At 48.1% G+C, this 23,493-nt stretch overlaps 1 protein-coding gene and 1 pseudogene across 10 annotated transcripts in view; both read right to left on the bottom strand.

Moving 5' to 3' along the window:
- Window positions 1-11,593: 11,593 nt before the first annotated feature.
- Window positions 11,594-13,404, bottom strand: LOC105467661 (putative uncharacterized protein encoded by LINC00341; annotated as a pseudogene).
- LOC105467472 (spectrin repeat containing nuclear envelope family member 3) overlaps window positions 11,594-23,493 on the bottom strand; it is a 113,662-nt gene continuing 101,762 nt past the window's right edge. For all 10 annotated transcript variants that reach the window (XM_011717087.2, XM_011717086.2, XM_011717085.3 and 7 more), the window contains one exon: window positions 11,594-21,842. In XM_011717087.2, the coding sequence (XP_011715389.2) occupies window positions 21,642-21,842 (201 nt within the window). In that variant the 3' untranslated portion in view covers window positions 11,594-21,641. The remainder of the gene's footprint in view (window positions 21,843-23,493) is intronic.

The raw sequence follows: 23,493 nt of genomic DNA, 5'->3' as shown, positions 1-23,493 counted from the left end.
CTGTCTTCCTCCTGCTTCAGTCATGTAAGACGTGCCTGCTTCTTCTTCACCTTCTGCCATGATTGTAAGTTTCCTGAGGCCTCCCAAGCCATGCTTCCTGTAGAGCTTGTGGAACCTGTCAGACAATTAAACCTCTTTTCTTTATAAATTACCCAGTCCCAGGTAGTTCTTTATAGCAGAGAGAACAAACTAATACGTCCGGTCTGCTCAGATGTTTCCTATCTGGGTTCTGTAGGCATGTTAGTTCACAGATCCAGATTGAGAGCAATTCTTTCACCTTTATAGATAATGAAACTGAGGCCAAAGTGAGGATGACAATAAACCCCTCCCTACGACTGTCTCCTACGACTGTCATGGGAGACATCACCAAGAGATCATGCAGATTTTTCCTTGATCACAGCCTCAGAATCCCTCTTAATACAGTGCTCTGTGTTGGCAGCCATTCAGATAACCAATCAGGTACCTCAGGGATGAGAGATTTTGCTCAGGGTCCCTTAACTCTGCTCTGTTAACCTTAAGGGCTTGCTTTTTCATCTACACCTGATAGTTTTGGGATTGCAAACTGAAGAGACACAAACAGTGGGTTTGCTTCGTGGCTGTGTGCAGGTTTGGAACAAGAGATCACTGGAGGGCAGGGCTGGACGGCAGCAGGGCCATTTTCAAGCTGTGACCTTGAGGTCCCCTTTCTACCTCTCTCAGCCTTGTTTTGCAAAAAGCGTTTGACATTATTGTAAGAATCAAATGAAAGACTGTGGGTGGAAGTGCCCAGCAAACTGTGAAGGTTGCATTATCATTTTATTAAGCATGGTATGCAGTACCCATAAGGCAAAGGGCCCCCTCTCTGACTTCCCTGACTCCAGGGTAAATTTGAATTTTGACATATATTAAAATGTAGCTTGGGAGATATTCCGGCAACCGCACACTATATATTTTGCGTTTGGCTTCCCTGGACTTTGGTCAGGATTGAACATGCATTTCAGCAAAAACATGATTGTAAGAAAATATTTCATTAATCAAATGCAATCTCTTTCTTTATAACCCCTGCATTACCAACCCCCTACCTGACCCCAAAAAGGAAGGCTTGCTGCTTGCACAGACGCCTCCCCCATTGCTCCAAACCATACCCCTCAAGACCTCGCCCAGCAGTACACGTTAGCCCACACAACCATGTTTTCCTTTCCAAACCCTAAAAAAAAGAAAAGAGCCCTTTCTCTTTTCTCTACCCACAGTAATCCTGAAATTATGCACCATATCCGGAACACAGACATGGCCCCAAATTTAATTTTCTGGTTTCTGCAGAGCTGACTTAATCAGACCAGAGTCGAGGAGGGATCCCCCAGGGATGTGCCCCAGAGCTCTGCTGCGGCTCCCAACCTGACAACCCGTGAGACACAGTCACAACACTTTGCCCAGAGCACCACGTGTCTGTGTCTGTAGGTCTCTGTGTGTGTGGTGTGGGTGTGCACCTGTGTATATGGCTTGTATGTCTGGCAGTTGCGTATGATGACTGCCTGTATCTGTGTCCGTATGTGCCTCTGTGGTGTCTGTGTGGGGTATGTAGTGTATCTGCATGTGTAGTGTATGTGTGCATCTGTGTGTGTTTGGCCTATGGGGGGTGTGTGCACACGTGCATGTGTCTGCAGTGTGTATGTGTGTGCTGCGTGTGGTGCATGCACGTGTGTATGCCTGGATGTGGTGCGGTGGGTGTGTTTGGCATGTGTGCGTATCTCTGCGTGTGGTGTGTTTTATGTGTGTGGCATGTGTGTGTATGCATGGTGTGTGTGATTGTATGTGTGCAAGTGTGTGTATGTGTGGAGTGTATGTCTATGTGTGCCTCTGTATAGTGCATGGTTGTGTGTGGTGCATGTACTTGCACACAGGTGTGTGGTATATGTGTACAAGTTGTGTGTGTGTGTGTATGGAGTGTGTCTGTGTTTGTGTGTGCCTCTGTGTGTGGTGCATGGTTGTGTGTGGTGCGTGTCCTTGCACACAGGTGCGTGGTGTATATGTAGGTGTTTGTGTATGGAGTGTGTCTGTGTCTATGTATGCCTCTGTGTGTGTGGTGCATGAATGAGTGGTGTGTGTGCACAGGCATTCAGGTGTGTGCACGTGTCTACAGTGTATATAGCATGTGTGTCTGTGTGCCCGCATGACCTGTCACCCATGCCCTAGGATGAAGAATTGATCGTGGGCTCAATCCTGGGGTCCCTGGGACAGTCCTGCACCTTGTTCTCTCTGCGTGTTCCTCATGGTTATGGAGAACAATGGTTTGAAGAGGACTGGCAGTGCTCCGAGAGATTTCCAAGGTGATTCACATCTAAACTCCCCATTTGACAGAGAGGGATCTGAGGTACAGAGAGGTAATGAGACTTACCAAAAGTCACAAAGCAAGCTGGTGATGAGTGCGAGGCTGGAACCGATTTCTCCTGCCTCCCCGGCCAGTGGGCTTTCTTCCTGGCCCCCTTCAGGGAGGTCACGGCCAGCCTGCTGGGGAGCTGGTCATAGGGAAGGACCTTGCTGGGATTCAAGGGTGGACAGCTTGGCTACATGAATTAATCAGGTAGGAAATTGCACAGCGATGTCCTTGAGCATGAGTTGACAAACGCTTCTGTGAAGGACCAAAGAGTAAATATTTTGGGCCTTTGTAGTGCAAGGGGCAAAATTAAAGCTATTTTGTTGGTACTTACATAACCATTTAAAATGTAACCCACTTAAAAATTTAAAAACCGTTCTTACTCCTTGAACTGTATGAAAACAGGTGGCAGCTAGATTTGACCCACAGGTCTACCCCTGTCTGAGGCTCTGAGAATCAAAACAAACAAGTAGACAGATCTGAACTTGTGAAACCCCAAACAGGAGCAAACACAAGAAGGTCAGTGCCAGCAGCCAAGAGCACAGAATAGGCAGCAAACAAAGAGCCATGGCGGTGATGGGTGAGAAGTGCAGAGCTGAGGTCACAAACTGGCCTGCAGAGATTGGGGGTTGGAGTCCCAGGTATATGGTGCTCAATCACAGACTGTGGTCAGAGACAGGGCCCATTTTCCAGGAAGGTCCAAAGTGAGGCTACGGAGAGGAACTCCATGGCGGCAGCAGTGCTCAGGGGAGGCAGGAGCCCTGTGGGCTGGAAGGACCTCGGCAGGTGCTTGTCCAGTTTTCTCATGGGTGGTAACCTCACGCTGCCCGCCCTCACTGCCATGGTCCACCGGCTGAATGAATGCCCAGGCCTGAATCTCTGCCCAGTGTCTCATTTGGTCATTTTGTGAGCTGCGTGTGTACATGGGTGTTTTAGTCCATTTGGGCTGTTACAACAAAATATCATGGCCTGGGTGGCTGATAAACAACAGAAATTTTTTTCTCATGTTCTAGAGGTTGGGAAGTCGAAGATCAAGGGACCAGCAGCTTCGGTGTCTAGTGAGAGCCTGTTTCCTGGTTCATAGATGGTGCCTTCTTGCTGTATCCTCACATGGTTGAAGGGGCAAGCTCTCCCTCTGGCGTCATTTTAATAGTCACATGCATCACAGCTCCACCGTCATGACCTAATCACCTTCCAGAGCCCTCACCTCCTAATACCATCACCTTGTGGGGTAGGATTTCAACATATGAATTGGGAGTGGGGGGGAAATAAACATGCAGGCCGTACCAGTGGTCCACACCCCCCAGGATACCTACTCCTGCTGCATAACGCCTAACCCTCAGCCCACCCCATAGCTTCACTTGGCGTCCCCCATGACCAGTTGTCTTCAGAATAAAGAATTTGAGGCTGGACGTGGTAACTCACACCTGTAACCCCAGCACTTTGGGAGGCCAAGGTGGCTGGATCACTTGAAGTCAGGAGTTCGAGACCAGCCTGGCCAACATGGCAAAACCCCATTTCTACTAAAAATACAAAAATTAGCCAGGTGTGGTGGCAGGTGCCTGTAGTCCCAGCTACTTGGGAGGCTGAGGCAGGAGAATCACTTGAACTTGGGAGGTGGAGGTTGCAGTGAGCCAAGATCGTACCACTGCACTCCAGCCTGGGTGAGAGTGAGACTCTGTCTCAAAAAGAAAAAAAGTATTTGAGCCTAGTTGATCTTGCGTGATATAATGCAACTAGTCAGATGTATAATGTTATAGGATTACAGCCCCTGTGAAGGCTGGTGATGAAAGACAATGGGGAAGGAACGTCCCCCACTGTCTTTGAAACGTGTATTTAGTAGTTCATTTTGCCTAGAAGGAGAAATGACTGAGAGTACAGATCTACACGGATGAACCGGCAGTACCCAGCACCAGAGAGTAAGCTCTGGGAAGGCAGGATTTGGGGGTTTCTGTTCTGTTCACCATTTTATTTATTCTTGATGTATAATAAGATCTCAATAGGCCAGGTGCGGTGGCTCAGGCCTGTAATTTCAGCACTTTGGGAGGCCAAGAGGGGAGTGGATCACAAGGTCAGGAGTTCGAGACCAGCCTGGCCAATATGGTAAACCCTGTCTCTACCAAAAATACGAAAATTAGTCAAGCGTGGTGGCGTGTGCCTGTAGTCGCAGCTACTTAGGAGGCTGAAGCAGAAGAATCGCTTTAACTTGGGAGGTAGAGGTTGCAGTGAGCCAAGATCGTGCCACTGTACTCCAGGCTGGGTGACAGAGTGAGATTCCATCTCAAAAAAAAAAAAAAAAAAAAAAGCTCAATAATATTTTTTATTTAAATAGTCTTTACTTGATTCTTTCCTTAAGGATGGTCAAGGACTTGAAAAGGACAAGAATGGGGATTGATAACATGGAAGTTTAAGGAAAATATATCTGAGTAGCCCTTTCAGTGAGATCTTGGGTATAAAGATATGTGTGTACTGTTTGAATGCTCATCAAAAGTCCATCTATGGAGAGAAGGCTCTTGATAATCGAGTGTCCAGACGTCACTGGATGTCAGTTCAGTTGCCCGTGAACAAGCGGGCCTGGTGGCAGGGATGTGACAGTCAACCTCATAATTTAGTTCACAGACTTCAGGACATCAAGTAAAATTATGAATGAAACAGAGGAAAACTAATAGAGGACAGGGATGGATATACTGATAAATGAGACATTTTGCTAAGCATTCACTTGTTCATACGGGGGTAGGTGCATTAGAGGGAATGGGAGCTATTGTTTCCACTGCTGTTTTTGCTTGGAAGTTTAAATATGGAAATTGGGGTGCACCAGGACATGAAGTATCCAGAGGCATGGGCTGTGGGGGATACTGTGGATTTGCTTATTAATTGCCTGTTAAACTCCTTGCAAGATGTTTTCCCGTAATGCAGAAGGGTAAAGCTAAAATGGCATTGGCTGAGTGTGGTGGCTCACACCTGGAATCCTAGCACTTTGGGAGGCCGAGATAGGAGTTTGAGATCAGCCTGGGAGACATAGGGAGACTCTGTCTCTTTTTTTAAGGAAAAAAAAAATCATTTAAAAAAAAATAACATGGCATATCCCTGCCTCCTTTGCTTCCGTGTTCTAAATGTGAACCAGGTTTTTCCAACTCCAATACTCCTTCATGAGACTGAGTGTGGGAGGGAGGTGCACAAGGAGACGGCTTGACACGGGCACTCCTTTGCCACAGTGCAGTGGAGGTGAGGCCTTTAGTCAGCGGCGGCAGTGCTCTCCTGGTCTGGCAGCCCCCTGCGGGTGGCAGCAACTTTCTCCACCATGGAAGAGGCAGCGTGGTCCTGAGGCTGAGCTCCTCCTGAAATCTCAGATTAGAGTCTGTTCTTCAGCAATTTTGTGAGCCATTTTATACCCCATCATAAATCCCTTTCTCCTTAAGCTGGTTAGAGTGGCTTCTGTTTTCTGCAACTGACCGCTGACGGATTCTAGATTCTCCCCTTAACAAGCATCGCCAGAACACGTGTAAGCCCATGCGGGAGACCCCAGACTCCTGGCCGTAGTTGCAGGGCAGTACTTTGGAGTCAGGCTATGCATCCTAGAGAACGTAAAAGAAGATGCTTCTTCAGAACCTGCCTAGCATGACCGGGGAAGGCATTTGGGATGGGGTGGAATAAATAGCTCCCAGTTATGGAGTGTGTCCTGTGGGCTGAGCACTGTGAAAGCCCTTTACACATACTATCCCGTTTAATCCGCACAACCACATTCCTTTGAGATAAGTATTCCAGAAGACGGGAGAACGTTTTTAAGGTCCAATGCCTTGCAGATTTGGTTGCTTGGAGCCAAACACTGATGAGGATGATTCCAAGCCTGTTCCTAGAACAGTTTCACCGTCACTTTTAAGGGAGTCAGTTAAGAGCAAAAGAGAAACCTCACATTTTTTTCCAGGGCCATAAAAAAATCTTATTTTTAAAAATAAAATTTTTAGTGATCTTACTACTGGGAATTTATCCAAAGGAAAGGAAATCATTATATTGAAGAGCCATCTGCACCTCCACATTTATTGCAGTACTTGTTCACAATAGCCAAGATATGGGATCAACGTAGGTGTCCAACAACAGATGGATGAAAAAATATGGGATATATACACAATGGAATACCATTCAGCCATTAAAAAAAAAAAAAAAAAAAGGGAAAGGAAATCCCGTCATTCATGGCAACATGGATAGAACTAGAGGACATTATGTTAAGCAAAATAAGCCAGGAACAGAAAGTTAAACACCAAATGTTCTCACTCATATGTGAAAGCTAAAAAAAGTTGATCTCATAGAAGTAAAAAGTAAAACAGGGGATACTAGAAACTGGGGAGAGTAGGAGGAAGGAAGCATGGGGAGAGATTTGTTAAATGATACAAAATTACAGCTAGATAGGAAAAGTAAGTTCTAGTATATTACACCACTGTAGGCTGACTATAGTTAACAATAGTATATAGTTTCAAATAGCTAGAAGAAGGATGCTGAATGTTCCCAACACAAAGAAATGATAAATGTTTGAGATGCTGGATATGCTAATTACCCTGATCCGATACCTTATATTATATGTATCAAAACATCACTATGTACCCCATGAATATGTAACATTATTACTTGTCCATTAAAAAAAAGAATTTTAAGTGTAGAAAAAAAGAAAAATATGTAAGCTGATGAAAAAAGAAGGAAATATACATTTTCTAGCGTTCAAATCCTACAGTGCTTGTCCTAAATACTGCTCAATTTGCCACTTGGAAGGGAAGACTAATCTTTTTTGGAACATTGCCATTATTTAGCATATAACTTTTTACTATTTCTTAATTATAAAGGTATCATTAAAAACTGCAAACTCAGTTTTTGAAATGTTCGATGCTTTTAAAAATTCAGGTCTTTTCATTTACTAGATAGGCAAAACAGATTATTGATGAGATTCTATTCATTTCATTCTAATGAAAATAGAAATGAAATAAAATGGAACAAACAATACATAAAATGTTTATTTGGAATCATTTAGAAAAGGTGCAAAAACAGCACAAAGTTCCCATAACCTTCACCCAGTGATGCAGTCTGCATGTTTGCCTCTCCAGAATTCATGGAATCCCCAGTGCTGGAGGCGGGGCCTGGTAGGAGGTGTTGGATCACAGGGATTTCTCATGAATGACTTAGCGCCATCATTCCCCTGGTGATTAGTGAATGCTTGCTCAGAGAGATCGGGTTGTTTAACAGAGTATGGCACTTTTCTCCCTCTCTCTCTTGATCCTGCTCTGGCCATATGACACGCTGGCTCCCTGTCACCTTCTGCCATGATTGCAGGCTTCCTTAGGACCTCACCAGAAGTGGACGCCAGCACCATGCTTCCAGTTCAGCCTGCAGAACCATGAGCCAATTAACCCTCTTTTCTTTATAAATTATCCAGCTCCAGGTATTCCTTTATAGCAACGCAAAAATAGGCAAACACACCCAGTCTCCTCTAATGGTAACATCTTACATGTCCGTGGGGCATTTGTCAACACCAAGAAATTAACACCAGTACAATCGTGTTAATGAAACTGCTAACTCGATTTGTGTATCACTGGCTTTTCTACTAATGCCTGTTCACTGTTCCAGGATGCAATGCAGGATTCCACATTGCATTCAGCATTGTGGTTTGTTGCTTTCTATTTTTTGTTATCCCATCACCTCATTCCAAAGGAAAAGGGCCTCAGTGATGCGCACGAGCTCAAAGAGAGCAAATACGGACAGCATGAGACAGGCCATGTCTCAGAACAATTTAGAGCAATTTCCCTCACTGTCCATTGGTAGAGGAGCCCTCCTGTTAGAAATTGGCAGCAGCAGGCCACAGCGAAGACCAAGCTGGAGCGGGGAGCAGGGACCAGGACGCATGCCAGCATGCAATTGCAATACAGAATTCCAGCCCGGAAGCCCTGAGCAAGTTGGGGTATCTCCTCTGGCAGCATAATGAAGGGTAGCAGAACGGAGAGCCAGGCCTGCAGAGGCAGGGACAGAGGAGGCCGGCGGGGCCAAGTAGCGGAGTAACAGTCTCACCAAGGGGATTCCACGAGAAGATGATGAATCTCTCCAATTAAGCGTGTCATGGTTGGGCTTCGAAGCCATGGATGAAAACTGAGGTAAGATAATTATTTCCATGGGACGCCTGGTTGTGAAAAAAATCACACGGTCATAAAAATGAATGAGTCGCCCAGCCAGAAACACTAGAGAACTCAGTAAAGATTTAGAAACCGTGTGTGTTTAATGTTACTCTCCCAGCGGGCTGAGTTCTCACAGAAGGTGCTAAATTAAAACAAGGAAGGGTGAATCTAGTTTTCTCACTGAAACAGTGTTTTAACCCTGAAGTTCCTGACCCCAGGTTTGATGCTTCTGCTGTAGAAATAAACATGTATACCACGTTTAGTTAACATAAATGACACGTGGCACACCTTTATGTTATATGGATTAAGACTTCTTCAGATCAGCTAAACAGGGCTATGCCGTGATCAATTCCATATAGACCTAAAAGGCAGAGCACCCCAGTGGACAGAGTTCTGTCTTTCTTCAAAAAACATGCTGCTTTATTTTTTGGACAACTACTTAGAAGGTAAGGGTTCTCGTTATTCAGGGCCACGAGACTCACAAATGTTTCTGGGAGGGTACTTAACACTACTCTAAGACTTTAGACAATGGATCCAGATATGCTGGGTGAAATGACCTCCCTCAGCTGTAAATTCCTTGTAGCCAGCAGTGGTCTCGCTGCAGCCTGACAGTGGAAAGTGATTCTTCCATTTGCAGGGTCTGCTATAGGAGTGCCAGCAACCTAAACAAGGCAGATGGAAAAACCAAGGACCACTCCTTCTTCCCAATAGAACAGATTTCCCACCCTTTGCCCTTTCTCTACAGAACTGCTTCACCAAGTCAAAAACTCAGAGACTCATTTGAATGGTGTTTAACTCTAGGGCATGCACCACTGAACCAGATCCAAATCTATTACGTTTGATGGCAAAAACTGTAATTATTATTATTATTATTATTGAGATGGAGTCTCACTCTGTTGCCCAGGCTGGAGTGCAGTGGCGTGATCTTGGCTTGCTCACTGCAACTTCCACCTCCTGGGTTCAAGCGATTCTCCTGCCTCAGCTTCTCAAGTAGCTGGGACTACAGGTGTGCACTGCCGCACCCGGCTATTTTTTTTTGCATCTTTAGTAGAGGTAGGGTTTCACCATGTTGGCCAGGTTAATCTTGAACTCTTGACCTCAAATGATTTGCCCACCTCAACCTCCCAAAGTGCTGGGATTACAAGCATGAGCCACCACTTCCAGCCTGTAGCAACTTGTGCACCAGTGGTTCAAAGCCTCATGCCCTGCTCTGGACTCCACTTGAATTCATATGGAGACTAAAACTTTGTCTCTTGCTTTACCAGTCATGTAAGGAGTGAGGGGCTACAGATACAATGCTTCTCACTCAAGTCCCCCACCCCCCATCCCGCCCCACCTCCCAAAGGGTGAGAAGGGTTTAAGATCACAGAGATGGGAAAAACTTAGGAAACGTATTACACACGTTATTAAAATAATGGCAGATCTTTAAAAAATTCTCACTTGGGAGAACAAATTAAACAAGAGGCAAAACCATTTTATTTTAAATCCTTCTAATGACGGTGTTCTGAATTGAAGGGTACACTTCTGTGCCTTTGTAAGCAGAAGATTCTGACATACACTTTCCTTTTCTTGGCAAACCAAGGCCATTGTTAGGAGCTTTTGTTAGCCTGTGGCAGCTCCTGGGTTTACTTGCCGGTTTCTTAGACCTGCCCTCAAAAGTCAAGACTGTGTCTCTGGCTTCTCCCGCATCCGGCAGAGTCCTCCCTTTCTCCTCCGCAGCTTCCAGTGCGCTGTGAGTTAAGAAACCAGAGAGCCAAACCCAAGAATTCTTTGTTAAACAAACTGTCCTGGTGGGGCTTTGATCCCTGGGGTTGGGAGTGAAATGGCTGGGAAGGCCTCCTTTTACCTCTATCTGGGCTAGTGCCTGGATCTATTGGGGGTGCTGTTTCTCTACAAAATGCACTCAGAGTACATTTCAGAATTTTCAGTATCCACTTGGCCTGCCCATGACCCCCACCCTTGAGACTGTGAACGAGGAGGTCTGGGGTGATGCTGAGAATGTTTTCGAAGATGCTCCCAGATGAGGCTGATGTCCACGTGAGATTGAGTGCTGCTGTCGCCTTGAGTCTAACCTCCGCATGAACGAGGTTGAACTGGAAGTCAGAATCTTAAAATGTCAGCCTCAGCCACATGTCATCTTTCTTCTCATAACCTCTTGGACAAACTCCTTTACTTCAGAAAACGAATTTCCAAACCACACACTATTTCATAGACCAAAATAGAGATTTTTATTTCTAAACACAAAGCATATACATTTTTAAAAACATAAAACAACAGCAAAAACGTCAAACCATCTTTTAGAACACTGCTACTTCCAACTTGCACAAAAGGAAGGGGAGGAAAACGTCAATGCAACTTTAAAATATAGCACTAAGAAGAAACTCTGGGGTCCTGGTGTTCCTCCCTGGATGGCGGGGAAGGCTCCATCGGCTTTGGACTTGATATGAACCGAGATAACACACACATGTTCCGAGACAGTCGTTTGGCTCCAATACTGCTTGCCTTCCCAGAAAGCTTAATTTATTGCAAATGCATGTTTTACCATCACAAATAATATGACAAGAGTAGATATGGTCCCTCTGCATATTGTTTACATAATAGAACATTTAAAACAATGGAATGAGTTTGCCTTTGACATCAAAAATCATTTATGCAGCATCTACATGCACATATACACACAAAAGTGCGCACGCATACACATGCACACACGCACACACACACACACACACACACACCATGCCATTGCTTGGTCCACATTGCATGAAATACACCATTCCAGCTACATGAACAGGTCAGTATCAGGTCCAGGTCTCCAGGTACAAAGGATGAAGTGAGTTTGCTCACATAGACTTAGCTTAGGGTAGAGTGAATTTGTAGAGTGAACTTGTTTATGAGGACTGCGTTTATGCGGAGGTTGGACTCAAGGCAATCGCAGCACTCAATCTCGTGTGATTATCAGCATCATCTGGGATTATCTTCAAAAACATTCTCAGCATTGCCCCAGACCTCCTTGTTCACAATCTCAGGGGTGGAAGTCATGGGCAGGCCAAACTCACTCTGCCCCACCTGCTGCATCCAGCATGGGTTCTTTTTTTTTTTTTTTTTGACAGTCTTGCTCTGTTGCCCAGGCTGGAGTGCAGTGGCGCAATCTTGGATCACTGCAAGCTCTGCCTCCCGGGTTCACGCCATTCTCCTGCCTCAGCCTCCCAAGCAGCTGGGACTACAGGCGCCCGCCACCACACCTGGCTAATTTTTTGTGTTTTAGTAGAGACGGGATTTCACTGTATTAGCCAGGATGGTCTCGATCTCCTGACCTCGTGATCCACCTGCCTCGGCCTCCCAAAGTGCTAGGATTACAGGCGTGAGCCACTGCGCCTGGCCCAGGATGGTTTCTGAGGAGACATGGGGCCCTCCCATGGGAGGGATGACAAATGAAACTAAAAAATCTATCTGGGTGGATGCCCTTTGGAATGAGGGCTCTGGTCTTTTGGACTTGAAATGGAGGGAAAACATAATCATTCCCTCAAAGATGGTATTGGAAACTTACCATTTTTCCTAACACACACATACAGAACAAGAGAGAGAAAGGAGAAAATTTAGGACCCATAGAATTAAGCCCTCTTTCACAGCAGGTTATCTGCTATCCTGAGAAAAAGAGAGGGCATCGTTTCTAAACCAGCCCAAGGAAATTCCCAGATGACACAGATCTAAGGGGTCATCTGACCTTCCCTTCTTCATGGAGAATGCCCGGGAGAGGCATAAAACTCTGGACCTCGGGGAAAACGCCCTGAGCCTAATGCGGTCTCCCTGGGTTCAGAGAGACCACAGGCTGGGGTCTGTTGTGCTGAAGCCCAATGCTGGAAGCCAGGGCTGCCCAGGTGTGCTTCTGCATGGAGATGTGTGTGTAGTACCCGCACAGGTTATGCTCACATACGCGTGCATCCCTCCCACGCCGCCCACTCCCTCACAGGCACACACAGCTTCCTCTGTCTGCTTCCTCCTCCCCAATAAAACTTCTGGAATATGCACAAGCGACTGCCTCCTTGTTTCTCCCATGAGAGGAATTGGAGCTGCTCAGCAGGCAGAGACCACGCAAAGCCAACTCTGCCCTCTGCCTGCCCCCCCAAGCGCTGGCCTGTCCGTGCTTTTCCAGTGGGAAGGTAGACAGTCAGTGGGTACCTGCTCCCATCCCCTGGGGCCTCATCCTGATGTTGCCAGCTCCCGTCAGCGGTAGGAGTCAACAGACTTCCCCGCGGGAGTGGGCACAAGCCCTACTGCCCCTGCTTTGGAATGTCGCCCTCCAGCTAGCTTACCAGCTGCCAGAGTGACAGCAGCCCGCAGCCTGCAAAGGAAAGGAAAGCAACTGAGGCCCAGGGAACATTCCATAGAGTGGAGCATCGGGCTTGGAGTCAGTCTTGCCTGGGTACAAGTCCCACATTTACCACTCACCCCCTAGCTGGCTGCTCTGAGGCAGGCTGCTGACCCTCCGCACTCTGGTTTCTGTACCTGGTTTCCGATCATGACTCCATAGCATACAGGCTTTTTGAAAGTGTCATGACCATATTACAGGCCCTCGGGGTATGCCTCCTTCCCTCTCTTTCTCATCCAAACAGGAAGACTGGCCGTAGGACTTTGTCCCTCATCTCCACAGAGGTGCTGGGGATGGGCTGGCCGGGTGTTCCTGGTTGCTGAGCTCAGAAGCAAGCATTTCAGAAAGGAAGCCCAGGATCCTCAGGGGAAACTGAGGTCCCTCCTTGTGATTGCTGTCTCCCGGCTGGACAAGGTGGTTGGGTTGGGGATGGTGTTACCATGACAACCGGAGAGCAGGCGCTGGGAGATGCTGAGTCCCACTGACTGTGTTTTAAGGCCCTGAACATCCCGCTGAACCACTTGCTTTTAAACCCCGAGCCTGTGTTTTAATGTTCTTTTAGAAACAAATTCCTCCTTGTTCTTACTTTGAAAAACAGAAGGCGTTTCTCTCATACACAGAAGCTAAGAGAGAAATGACAGCTGGTTTTAAGTCCTCTTTGACTCTGGGCCTCTGCTGAAGGAGCCTGCAGGCACTGGCAATTGGGTGATGAGGGCCACCTGTGGGGTGCCCGCACCCACTTTCCCTTTCAAAGCCTCAATTGTCTGCTAGAAAACAAAGGGCTGGCCTAGAAGGGCTCAGAGATCCTCATTTTCCAAGATTTGCACCCAGGAGCTTCTCAAGCTCAAGAAGAAATGAAAGCAAATATGCATTGCCTGGGCTGAATCCAAACATAAAGGAAGTGTTCAAAAGCTTAGCCCTGGTGCTCACGGCCAGGACAAAGACGGGAGGGGCTGTTCCTGCACAAAAACTCTAGCAAGCAGGGCACACCTATTTGTCGGTTCCCAAGTCTTGCAGGAAGAATGTCTACAATGCCTTTGGGTAGACCTGTAGGACTCAGGGACCCCTGAGACGAGGTGGCAGGCCATGGTGGAGGCCTGCAAGGATGATGGATGATGCCTTCAAGTTCCGCATAAGGAGCATACGGCCAAGGCATGGAGGGTCAGGACAAACCCCGGTTTTTTCCTCCAACTGTAGCAGAGACAGCTAAGTCCCACTCCAAGCCACCCTACCCTTCATTCTTACTAGAAGGCTCCCATCTTTTTGGGTGCATGTTCCCAGACTCCTTGCAGATGTGGGGAAAACATGTGACACCATCCTGGCCAACAAGATGAGAACCGAAGTGGCTGGTGGAGCTTCTAGGAAAACTCCTCATGAGGAGGGCAGATTCATCTAACTCACTCCCCTCCTTCCTGCCTGGAACCCAGATGAAAAATTGGAGGTACAGCAAGCATCCTGGGCCATGAAGTGACTGTGATATAAAGGAAAGAGAGTTGCAAAGCCTTGGCTCTGACATCCACAAGCTGAGGAGACGACACCAGCAACCGCCTATCTCTAGACTTCTCAGGAGGAGAGAAAAGTAAAGTCTCTCATTGGTTTAAGCCAAAGTTGGTCGGGGGAGGAGGGATTCTGTTACTTGTGGCTGAATCTAGGGATTTCTCTTCCAGATGTGAGCCCACCTGCACCCTCCTAGAATTCCTAATATTTCAAGGAGCACTAGACGTTCCAGGACTGACTTCCCTCCTTATCATTAGGTGCGGGGAGGTGGCAAGGAACTGGCCCAAGGTCACACAGCCCATCAGCAGCGGAGGTCCAACTCAACCCTGTCTAGTGCTGAGCAATGTTACCTTGTCATCCAGAGGGTGCAGAGACCGACCCCCACTCCTGGAACTAACTCCCCGAGCTCACTGGCCAAACAAGAACTACTGAGGTCTCAGAGTCCTAACCTGTAAAATGGGTACAAAGTTGGAACAAGACAGTCTATGGAAGCCCTCCACCTCCGACAGCCTAAAAAAAATCCAGGTATCCTCCTTCAACAGAGAACTTAGCATTTCCTAATCCATTTTGCCTCCCCTAAAAGTCCTACCTGGCAGTTTATCCCATTGTCTGCTTTCCGGGGCTAGTTTGTCTCACCCAAGTACTAGATGAAGGAAAAGTGATTTTTGATTGGGAACATCCTAATTTTAACATACATTCAAAAAAAAAAAAAAAAGAAAGAAAAGAAAAGGAGGCCAGAATTGAGAGCTTTCCAAGAGGGCTGGTACAGGTGTACGGATGTCAAACAGGTTTTGCTCACATGCAAATATGATTGATTGGCAGCTGCTTGGAGTGGTTTTGAGGACTGTGATGTTCATTGGGCTGGAGAGTAGGGAGTGGGAAAGGTTGGTGATCAACTATTGATGTCTGTCTTGGAAGCAGCAAGGGCTGTAGTTGCCCACACCTCCCTCCAATGCTGACCTAGACTGGTGACAATCAGATTGGGGTGAGAATTGGCTGAGTCCCCATGAGAGAGGGAATTAGGGCAGGATCCCACTGGGCTATGGACACAGAGGCTCCCTGGCGATCACTACAGACACCAGTGAAAAATACTCTGATTATAGAATCCAAAGGAAGCCTCTGGCACCTTGGGGTGACAGCCACAGGCACAGCCTCCCTGGGGGGTCCTTCAGCTCCCCTCCTCTGAGGAGAAATCCTAGGCAGGGGGCAGAAAAGGGCAAGAGATTATCCTTGAGCATGGACACATTGGTCACTGGGATGTACATACCAACCCAGACAATCCCCAGTGGGGAAAAATGGGCTTTGGAGTAATGGAAATGACAATCAACATCCACTGCCTTAGCCTTGGGCCTCACCTTGAAGCCTCCAGGAGCCTCCCAAGCTGTGTTGTTCTGAGACTCAGCACAGCCCAACATCCTTCTGACCTCCTGAGGCCGAGTCAGTCTATTTTCCCCTCCTTCTGCCATGCCCAGGTCCTCTCCCTGCCCAGCCAGGCTGCTCTGGCCGCCTTGACCCATTTCCTCTGCCCAGCATGGTTCATAGTCATGATGGTGGCCTCCAAGAGGCAGCAAGACACTCTCATGCCCTGTCCTGAGCTCTCCCACTGTCTGCCCCGTGTGACTCTTCCAGTTTCTGTGAAGTGGGCCTGCCCCCTCTGGAGAGGCAGATAGGCAAAGTCAAGGGCAATGACCGCAATCCAGATGGGCATCTTCAATGGCACAAACCCTTTTCTTCATCTGCGAGCACCCTGAGGGCAGGGACTGGGCTTTGCTCACCCCAAATCTCCCAGCACAAAGCCTGACACAGGCTGGAGAATGCTTGTTGCATTGGATTAAGATGCAAAGAGGCACAGGGCACGTCTGCCCACCAACCAGAAGAGAGAAAGCCACAGACCCCGGACAGCATCCAAATGGCCAATGGGAAGGCAGGGCCAGTGAGCACCTGGTTTTTTGTTTTGTTTTTTTGGGGGGGGCCACAGCTGGCAGGCTCCTGGCCTCCGCTGAGCCCGGTTGACACAAATTTCCGCAATGTCCCTCTTCCCATTTCTCTTTCCTTCTCTCCCTCGGGGACTCCTGCACTAAGCAATCCTCAAGCTGCTCTCTTCTCCCAACCATCTCCCGGGTTCCCAAACTTTCAGACGGCATGTGTTTTCAGGAAGAACACTGTATTGGGAGCAAAACCAACATAGAGTTGGCAACTTTTTATTTTGTCCAATGAGGGCTCCCAAAACACAATAGAAACCATCAAAGAAGACAGAGCCACCTTTACCCATTCCTCATTTCCTAAAGGCCATTGAGCACCCTTGAAGTAGGAAGAACATAATCCTAGAATGAAGAGTCAGCATTTGGGTGAAATAAATCCTATAGAAAGAAAAACTCAAGGCGTTCCCTCATATTGTTTCACTCGCCTTTGGTCAGTGAAAGCTTGCCACTAGTGCTTGTCCTTGGAGGAAAGTTGGGAACCATGAAGGTACAGCCTGCCATTCCCATTCTCTTCTTCTCTCTCACTATCCTTCCCTCCCTCCCTCCCTCCTTTTCTCTCTCTTCTCTCTCTCTTTCTCTTTTGCCCTCACTCTCTCTCTCTCTCCTCTCACCCTCAAATTGTGGTAAAATAAACATAACATAAAATTTAGCATCTTAACCACTTTTAAGAACACAGTTCAGTGCATCGAGCCTGACATCACCTCTTGCCTTTGACTCCCTCTGGCCCACTTCCCTGTCTGCCCTCTCCAGCCAGACCAGCATAAAGTGCAGGTCCCCAAAGCTTCTGCAAAGCCTCCCGGCCTCCCAGTCAGGCCTGGCTCCAGTCTAATGGAAGAGTTAAGATCCCCTCTTTACTCCCTAACTGTGGGCAGCCCCAGCCTCCCATCCCCTGCAAAGCAGGGCAGGATGATGCCGCCGGTCCCCGTTTGCCAGCAGTAAAATCCATTAGGGAACCCCTGGTTAGCACAAACTGCCCACCTTCAGGCCTTTTTCTGCCCTCTGCCTGTCATTCTCTGTGGCCCCCAGGCTGCAGAGGGTCCCCAGCTTCCTTCCCCTGAAGCTGCCCAGAGACAAGCATCTTTGGACCCCTGGGCCCTGCAGGGAGCTCCAGCCACCTGCCCGAGGCAAACGGGGCCTGAGAGATGCAATTGGGTCAGGTCATCCATGACCCATTTCCTCTGGAAGGGAGTTGGGTATCAGGAAACACATTTGCCTTTGGGTTTTTAATGTAATTCAACAAAGCACAGCCAAAGCTCTTATCCTGTGCTGGGCATTGGGGGTGTGGAGTTCTGTCATTCATGACTGAGGACCTCATCGTGAGACATTAGAGGGGCTCATCTTCCAGGTGAGCAAGGTGAAGATAATGATGGATGGCCCAGGGGAACATGCTGCTGGTGGCGACTCATCTCAGAGCTGAGGGCCAGTCCCTCGGGGAAACATATGGATGCTCCACTCTGCCCATGTCCCAGGCAAGCTGATGGGCAGGGAGTTCTGCCTGCTTGCCCAGGAAACTCCATTCCCAGAGGCTACAGAGACTGCAACCTGGTAGAACCGGCCTCAAGCCCCCCTCCAGCCTGGGCTTTGGGGTCCTCATTGCCCCATGTTGTGGGTTTGGACCCACTGCAGCATGAGCAAGGGCCTTCATATCTTTAAGCCTCAGTGTTCCATCTCAAACATGGGGGTAAAACAGTATCAAGCCCTGGGGGCAGGTGTCCGTGGGGGAATTACACAAAGCGAGGCTGCAAAGTGCCACCCAAGGGGGTCACGCACCCACGAGCACCAAAGGGAGCACGTTCTTTGTCTCCCTTGTCAGTGTTCCCTCTGTCCTGCCACTACTGAGCACCTCCCAGGGTCCTGGCTTCATGTGCTGTCAGTACCTGCCCATCCCACCCACTCCCAGCTCTTCTTTTTAAACACCGTCTGGGTGCTACGTGTGCCTTTCCACATACAGAAAATGGGTTAAGAAAGGGGTGGGAGGGACAGGTAAGCAAGGATAACTAATTCATCAACCGACCCACTGGTGGCGCTCTCTCCCTCCTCCCCTCCCCTCCTGTCTCTCTCTCTCTGACACACACACACACGCACACACACACCCTGTGTTGGGCCATCAGAGTACCAGTTCTTATAAACTCTAAGACCCCTTTCATTTTGGAGACAGATGAACAAGACACACACACACACACACACACACACACGTGCCACAGCGCCACCTTTTCAAGCAGCACCTAAAGCTCTGCATGGCTGTTAAAGAGGCTAGAAACTAAAGTCATAAGAACAATCGCCTGGCTCGACTTTAAGCAAAGGAGACTGCACTTGCACGTGGAAGCACCAGTAATTGGGCTGTTACATCATATTACAAGTATATTTATAAGAAAGTACTGAAAATAGCAATTCTTTTTAAAAAAACAGTTATGCAGACAAGCAGACTTGATGGCATCATTATCAAAATTTAAAAATATAGGTAGATATCCCCATCCCCGCCCGCATGTTCTAGCTTCTCCCTCCCCAGTATGTGGTATATGTGACAGGCTGCACACATGCCTGGTGGCTGTTTTGTTCCTGTAGTTGCCGACACGCAGGGATCACACCACAGTGAGCAGGGCACCGCCTGAGGGCCGTGGCGGCCAGTTGGGCTCTGGCCTTGCTGTCTCTCACTGTGTGGCCATGGATCAGTTTCTTCCCCGTTCCGGGCCTCAGCTTTCTCACCTGTGACACAGGAGAGTAGAAACCTGGCAAGCCCCCCTGCACCACAGCTCTGACTTCCAGGACTGGACATCTGTGCATGGCTGCCTGGGCTCGCTCAGCCCCTGGTTTTCCAGTAAGATGGTCGCCTGCAGAGAACGGCCCTCTGGCTCGGTTTCCAGATATCTGGAGAAAAGTGTGCTTTCTCTTCTTCCATGAAATCACATATTTCTCCAGATATTTGGAAACCAAGCCACAGGGTTGTAGGATCTACTTTTTGAACTTTTCATCCCCTGTAGTTGCCAATTCTGCATGTACTGGTCCTGTAGAAATAAGTTAAACTGAAGCAACTTGAGGGAAGGAACTTGATGGAAGGATGGAGCGTCCACAGGGCTTGTTTTCCAGAGAAAAGTATTGTTTGGAGGAGCAGAATTATAAGCCTACAGCTTATCATAAAGCTGTTTAAAAACAAAACAAAAAAAAAGGCCAGGCATGGTGGCTCATGCCTGTAATCCCACACTTTGAGAGGCTGAGGCGGGCAGATCACCTGAGGTCAGGAGTTCGAGACCAGCCTGGCCAACATGGTGAAACCCCGTCTCTACTAAAAATACAAAAATTAGCTGGGTGTGGTGGCAGATGCCTGTCATCCCAGCTATTCGGGAGGCTGAGACAGGAGAATCACTTGAACCTGGGAGGCGGAGGTTGCAGTCAGCCGAGATCGCATCACTGCACTCCCGCCTGGGCAAAAAGAGCGAAACTCCATCTCAATAATAATAATAACAATAATAATAATAATAACTCAGAGCCAGGCTTGTGGATGGAAATATACTTCCCAAGTCACATTCTGCTTAAAGCTGTAACAAATACAGGCGAGTTAAAAGAAAAACAAAAGTACGCTTTCTGAGTCAGGCCCGAGGGCTCTCCTTGGCAGCACGGGTTTCCTGCCTGTGAATATCCTGGTTGCCGAGGGCCGGGGCTCCCAAGGGCAGAGCTCACGGTGAAAGGCCAACGGTCAGTGTGTGTGAGACAGCAGTGGTGCTGGGCGTCAGGCCCTCTTAGGGCCTCAGTTTCCTCTTTACTTAAAGGGCCTTTCTGGGTCTATAATACCTTATGATTCCAAAGCCAGATAGAAGTCCAAGGAAATTCCCTCTGAAGCTCCTATTTGTAGTTGAACAGACAAAATCCATTTGTAAAGAGTGGGCATTAAGTATTTTTTTTAAGGGGAAAATTTAGTGTTGATTTAGAACAAACATGATCCAGTTGCTAAGCACTTAGGAACCATCCCAGAGTTCCCTGGCAAGGAAGGGATGAGTTTCTGGCCTTGGGAACTCACGTGGAGTCACCACAGCCCCAGCTCAGGTGGTGCATGGAGCCCAGCTCGCCTACACCTGGCTGGAGAGGGCCTGGTTTTGGGTGGCCTGGGCCCTAGTCCCATATGAGAATGCACATGAGACCTCCTTGGCCCCGTGGACCTGCTGTCTCCAGAGTCCTTTCTGGGAAGGGGAAGGAGAGCCCTTGAGACAGGCCGAACTCCAAAGCAGATTCTCTCACCTCTGTCCTGGACCCTCGATCCCTGGCCCCTGGCATGGCAGACGCTTCCCTTCTGTCCTGCAGCTTGAGCTCTCGATGATGAAAACTCAGTCCAAGAGCGACAGAGGAAATGCATCTTTCCTGGGCACTGCTAGTGGGTGCTGCTCACGGAGTGTGCCTCACCATTCTGCATGGAAATCTTAAAAATAAAGCCTGTCTTCTTCCCTTTCTCCCTGAATGAAACACACAGCACAGGATCTCACCGTTTCACGGGGGCTCGGTGTCATCACCAGGGACAGTCCTCATAGGTCTGTGTGATCAGAAGCCGCTGAGAGCTGGGGTTAGGGCTCCCGCACGCGATGCCTCCACGCGGCTGTACTTTCTTAGTTCAGGGATCTGCTCTCTGCAGCTCTTCTTTTTCTCCCTTGATATCGCTCTGTCACTTGTCACTGCTATCACTGTACCTGCCTCTGGTCATTGCCATTTCTAGTTCTCGTACGTGGCAGCTACTCTCTGTGGTTGTTAAAACTAGACAAGCATACTTGTTCTCATTATGCATAAAGCCAGAGTCGCTGGGCGCCCAGTGAGGGTCTGTGCCGCTCTTCCGCGTTGTAGCTCAGAGGCCTTTCATTACATACGAGTTCTGGGATTGGCTTTGGAGAAGAGGTTGCCATGAAAGTGACAGGTTATTGTTCTTGCTTTCTAGAGTTGACTGCAGACCAAGTCAACAATACCACAAAATCCCATTGGAGGGAGACACTGCTAGGAATCTTCCCAACTCCAGATAGACCTCATATATGAAACAATACATACTGAGCATTTACATACAGATCATATAAAAATTCTAGACATTGTTCCCTAGTCACATGTAGTACACATTTGGTATAAATAGACTAAGACAACACTGTATAAAAAGTAAGTCTGTTCTGGGAATGCTGACACAGCACTGATATGGATGCAGCTCTGCAGTCTTTGGCCTGCCCCTGTTTCCAGTTTCCCTGGCGGGCATCCTCAGGAGGGGCCCTGGGACTGCTGGAGGTTGGAGAACAAAGTCACCTGTGTGCCCCAGTGGGTTAGGTGGGTGGCGGGCCATTGTAGCGCAGCATGAGCGTGAAGGAGCGGGCGAAGTTGTTGGCCAGGGTGCAGCTGCGGTCCTCTTCCCTGATGGGGAGCAGGAACAGCAGGAGGAGGAACAGCAGCAGAAGCAGCTGCAGTGGGAGCGCCACACAGCACACCCTCCGGAAGAGGGAGCCCAGTCCTCGCCACCGCCGAGTCTGCGGAACCAACACAGCACAGGTGAGTGGGCTCGGGGACTCTGGGGGTGGGGGGCAGGTTCAGGGGGCGAGGAGGATGCCAGGAGCGGCGATGGCACTGAACTGACTGTATGACAGTACATGTCTCCGTGTTCTCATCGGTGAAATGGGGCTAATGTAAGTTTTGCCAGAAACAAAGGTTTCTGCAGTTTTCCCAAAGCATTCAAGGCATGAAAGGAAGAACAGAAAATACAGTTGTAGGCTCTGCCATTGTGACATATATCTTTGCTTGCCTGGTGTAGCAGAGGGCTGGCTATGAATCCTAAGGTCACCTGACTTCTCTGCACCTCAAGTTTCTCGTCTACAGATAGAGGCAATAATGGTACCTACACGACAGAGTTGTCATGAGGATCCAATGAGGCAGAGCCTGGCACATAGTAGGTATGTACCAGCTGCTGTCATTATTAGTACACATCCTTAATATTGTCACCATCTAAATCATCGTCATCACCATCATCACCACCATCAAGTTCACCATCATCACTTTCTTCCTCCTGTCTTTCTTCCCTGTTTCCTCTTTCTCCTTCCCCTCTTCCTTTTCTTTTCTTTTCTTTTTCTTTTTTTCTTTTTTTGAGGTGAAGTCTCACTCTGTCACCCAGGCTGGAGTTCAGTGGCGTGATCTCAGCTCACTGCAACCTCCACCTCCCAGGTTCAAGCAGTTCTCTCCCTCAGCCTCCCAGGTAGCTGGGATTACAGGCGCCTGCCACTACACCCAACTATTTTTTTTTTTTTTTTTGTATTTTTAGTAGAGATGGGGTTTCACAATGTTGGCCATGCTGGTCTTGAATGCTGACCTCATGATCCACCCTCCTCAGCCTCCCAAAGTGCTGGGATTATAGGTGTGAGCCACCGTGCCCAGCCCCTCTCTTCCTTTTCCTCCCTCTCCCCTTCCCTCTTCTCCCCTTCTTCCTCCTCCTCCTTTTATTTCATCATCAATTTCATCACCATCACCATCGCCATCAGTATCACATAAAGGTCAGTCTCACAAGTCCAAATGCCTAATGGACTTCTCTGCTACAATATCCCTGAAAGTGGTCAAGAAAATATTTTCTAAATTCTGGAGGGACTGGCGGGGTTTTGGCTTCATGGATGTCTGACTGCCAAGGAGTGCAGGGAAAGAGCTGGTCACTCAGAAAAGTGAGGCCCTCATGGTCAAGATGCTGCAGAGTGCAGGATGAGCCCAGCTTTTAGGATCCTAGCAGACCAGGTCCCCACCCAGACTCTGTTACTCAACAGCTATGTGTCCTTGGGCAAATCAATATTGGATCTTCTGTTTCCTGCTCTGCAAAATGGGGATCAAATACCTACCCCTATTTGCTGGGCTGTGGTGAGGGCTCAAAGCAAAAGTATATTTATGCCTCGATTGATAAATGTACCAGTTCTTACTATTAGTACTATTAGTAATTATTTATAATAATCGTGCTAGCAATTAGTAACTGTTAGTAACATTCATTACTATTAATATTAGTAATCATAGCACTAGTACTATTATCATAGAATATATGTGCTGGCTCCCTGAAGAACCGAGGTTCACCCTCCAGGACACCAAAAGCCACAGTCCCGTGATGATGATAGTGATCGTGACCATGGTGATGGAGGTGAGGGCAATGAT

The sequence above is a fragment of the Macaca nemestrina genome, chromosome 7 (genome assembly GCF_043159975.1).
Source record: "Macaca nemestrina isolate mMacNem1 chromosome 7, mMacNem.hap1, whole genome shotgun sequence".
NCBI classification, from domain to species: Eukaryota; Metazoa; Chordata; class Mammalia; order Primates; family Cercopithecidae; genus Macaca; species Macaca nemestrina.
Note: the sequence above shows the minus strand (reverse complement) of the source record. Positions and strands in the feature narration are given on the sequence as shown.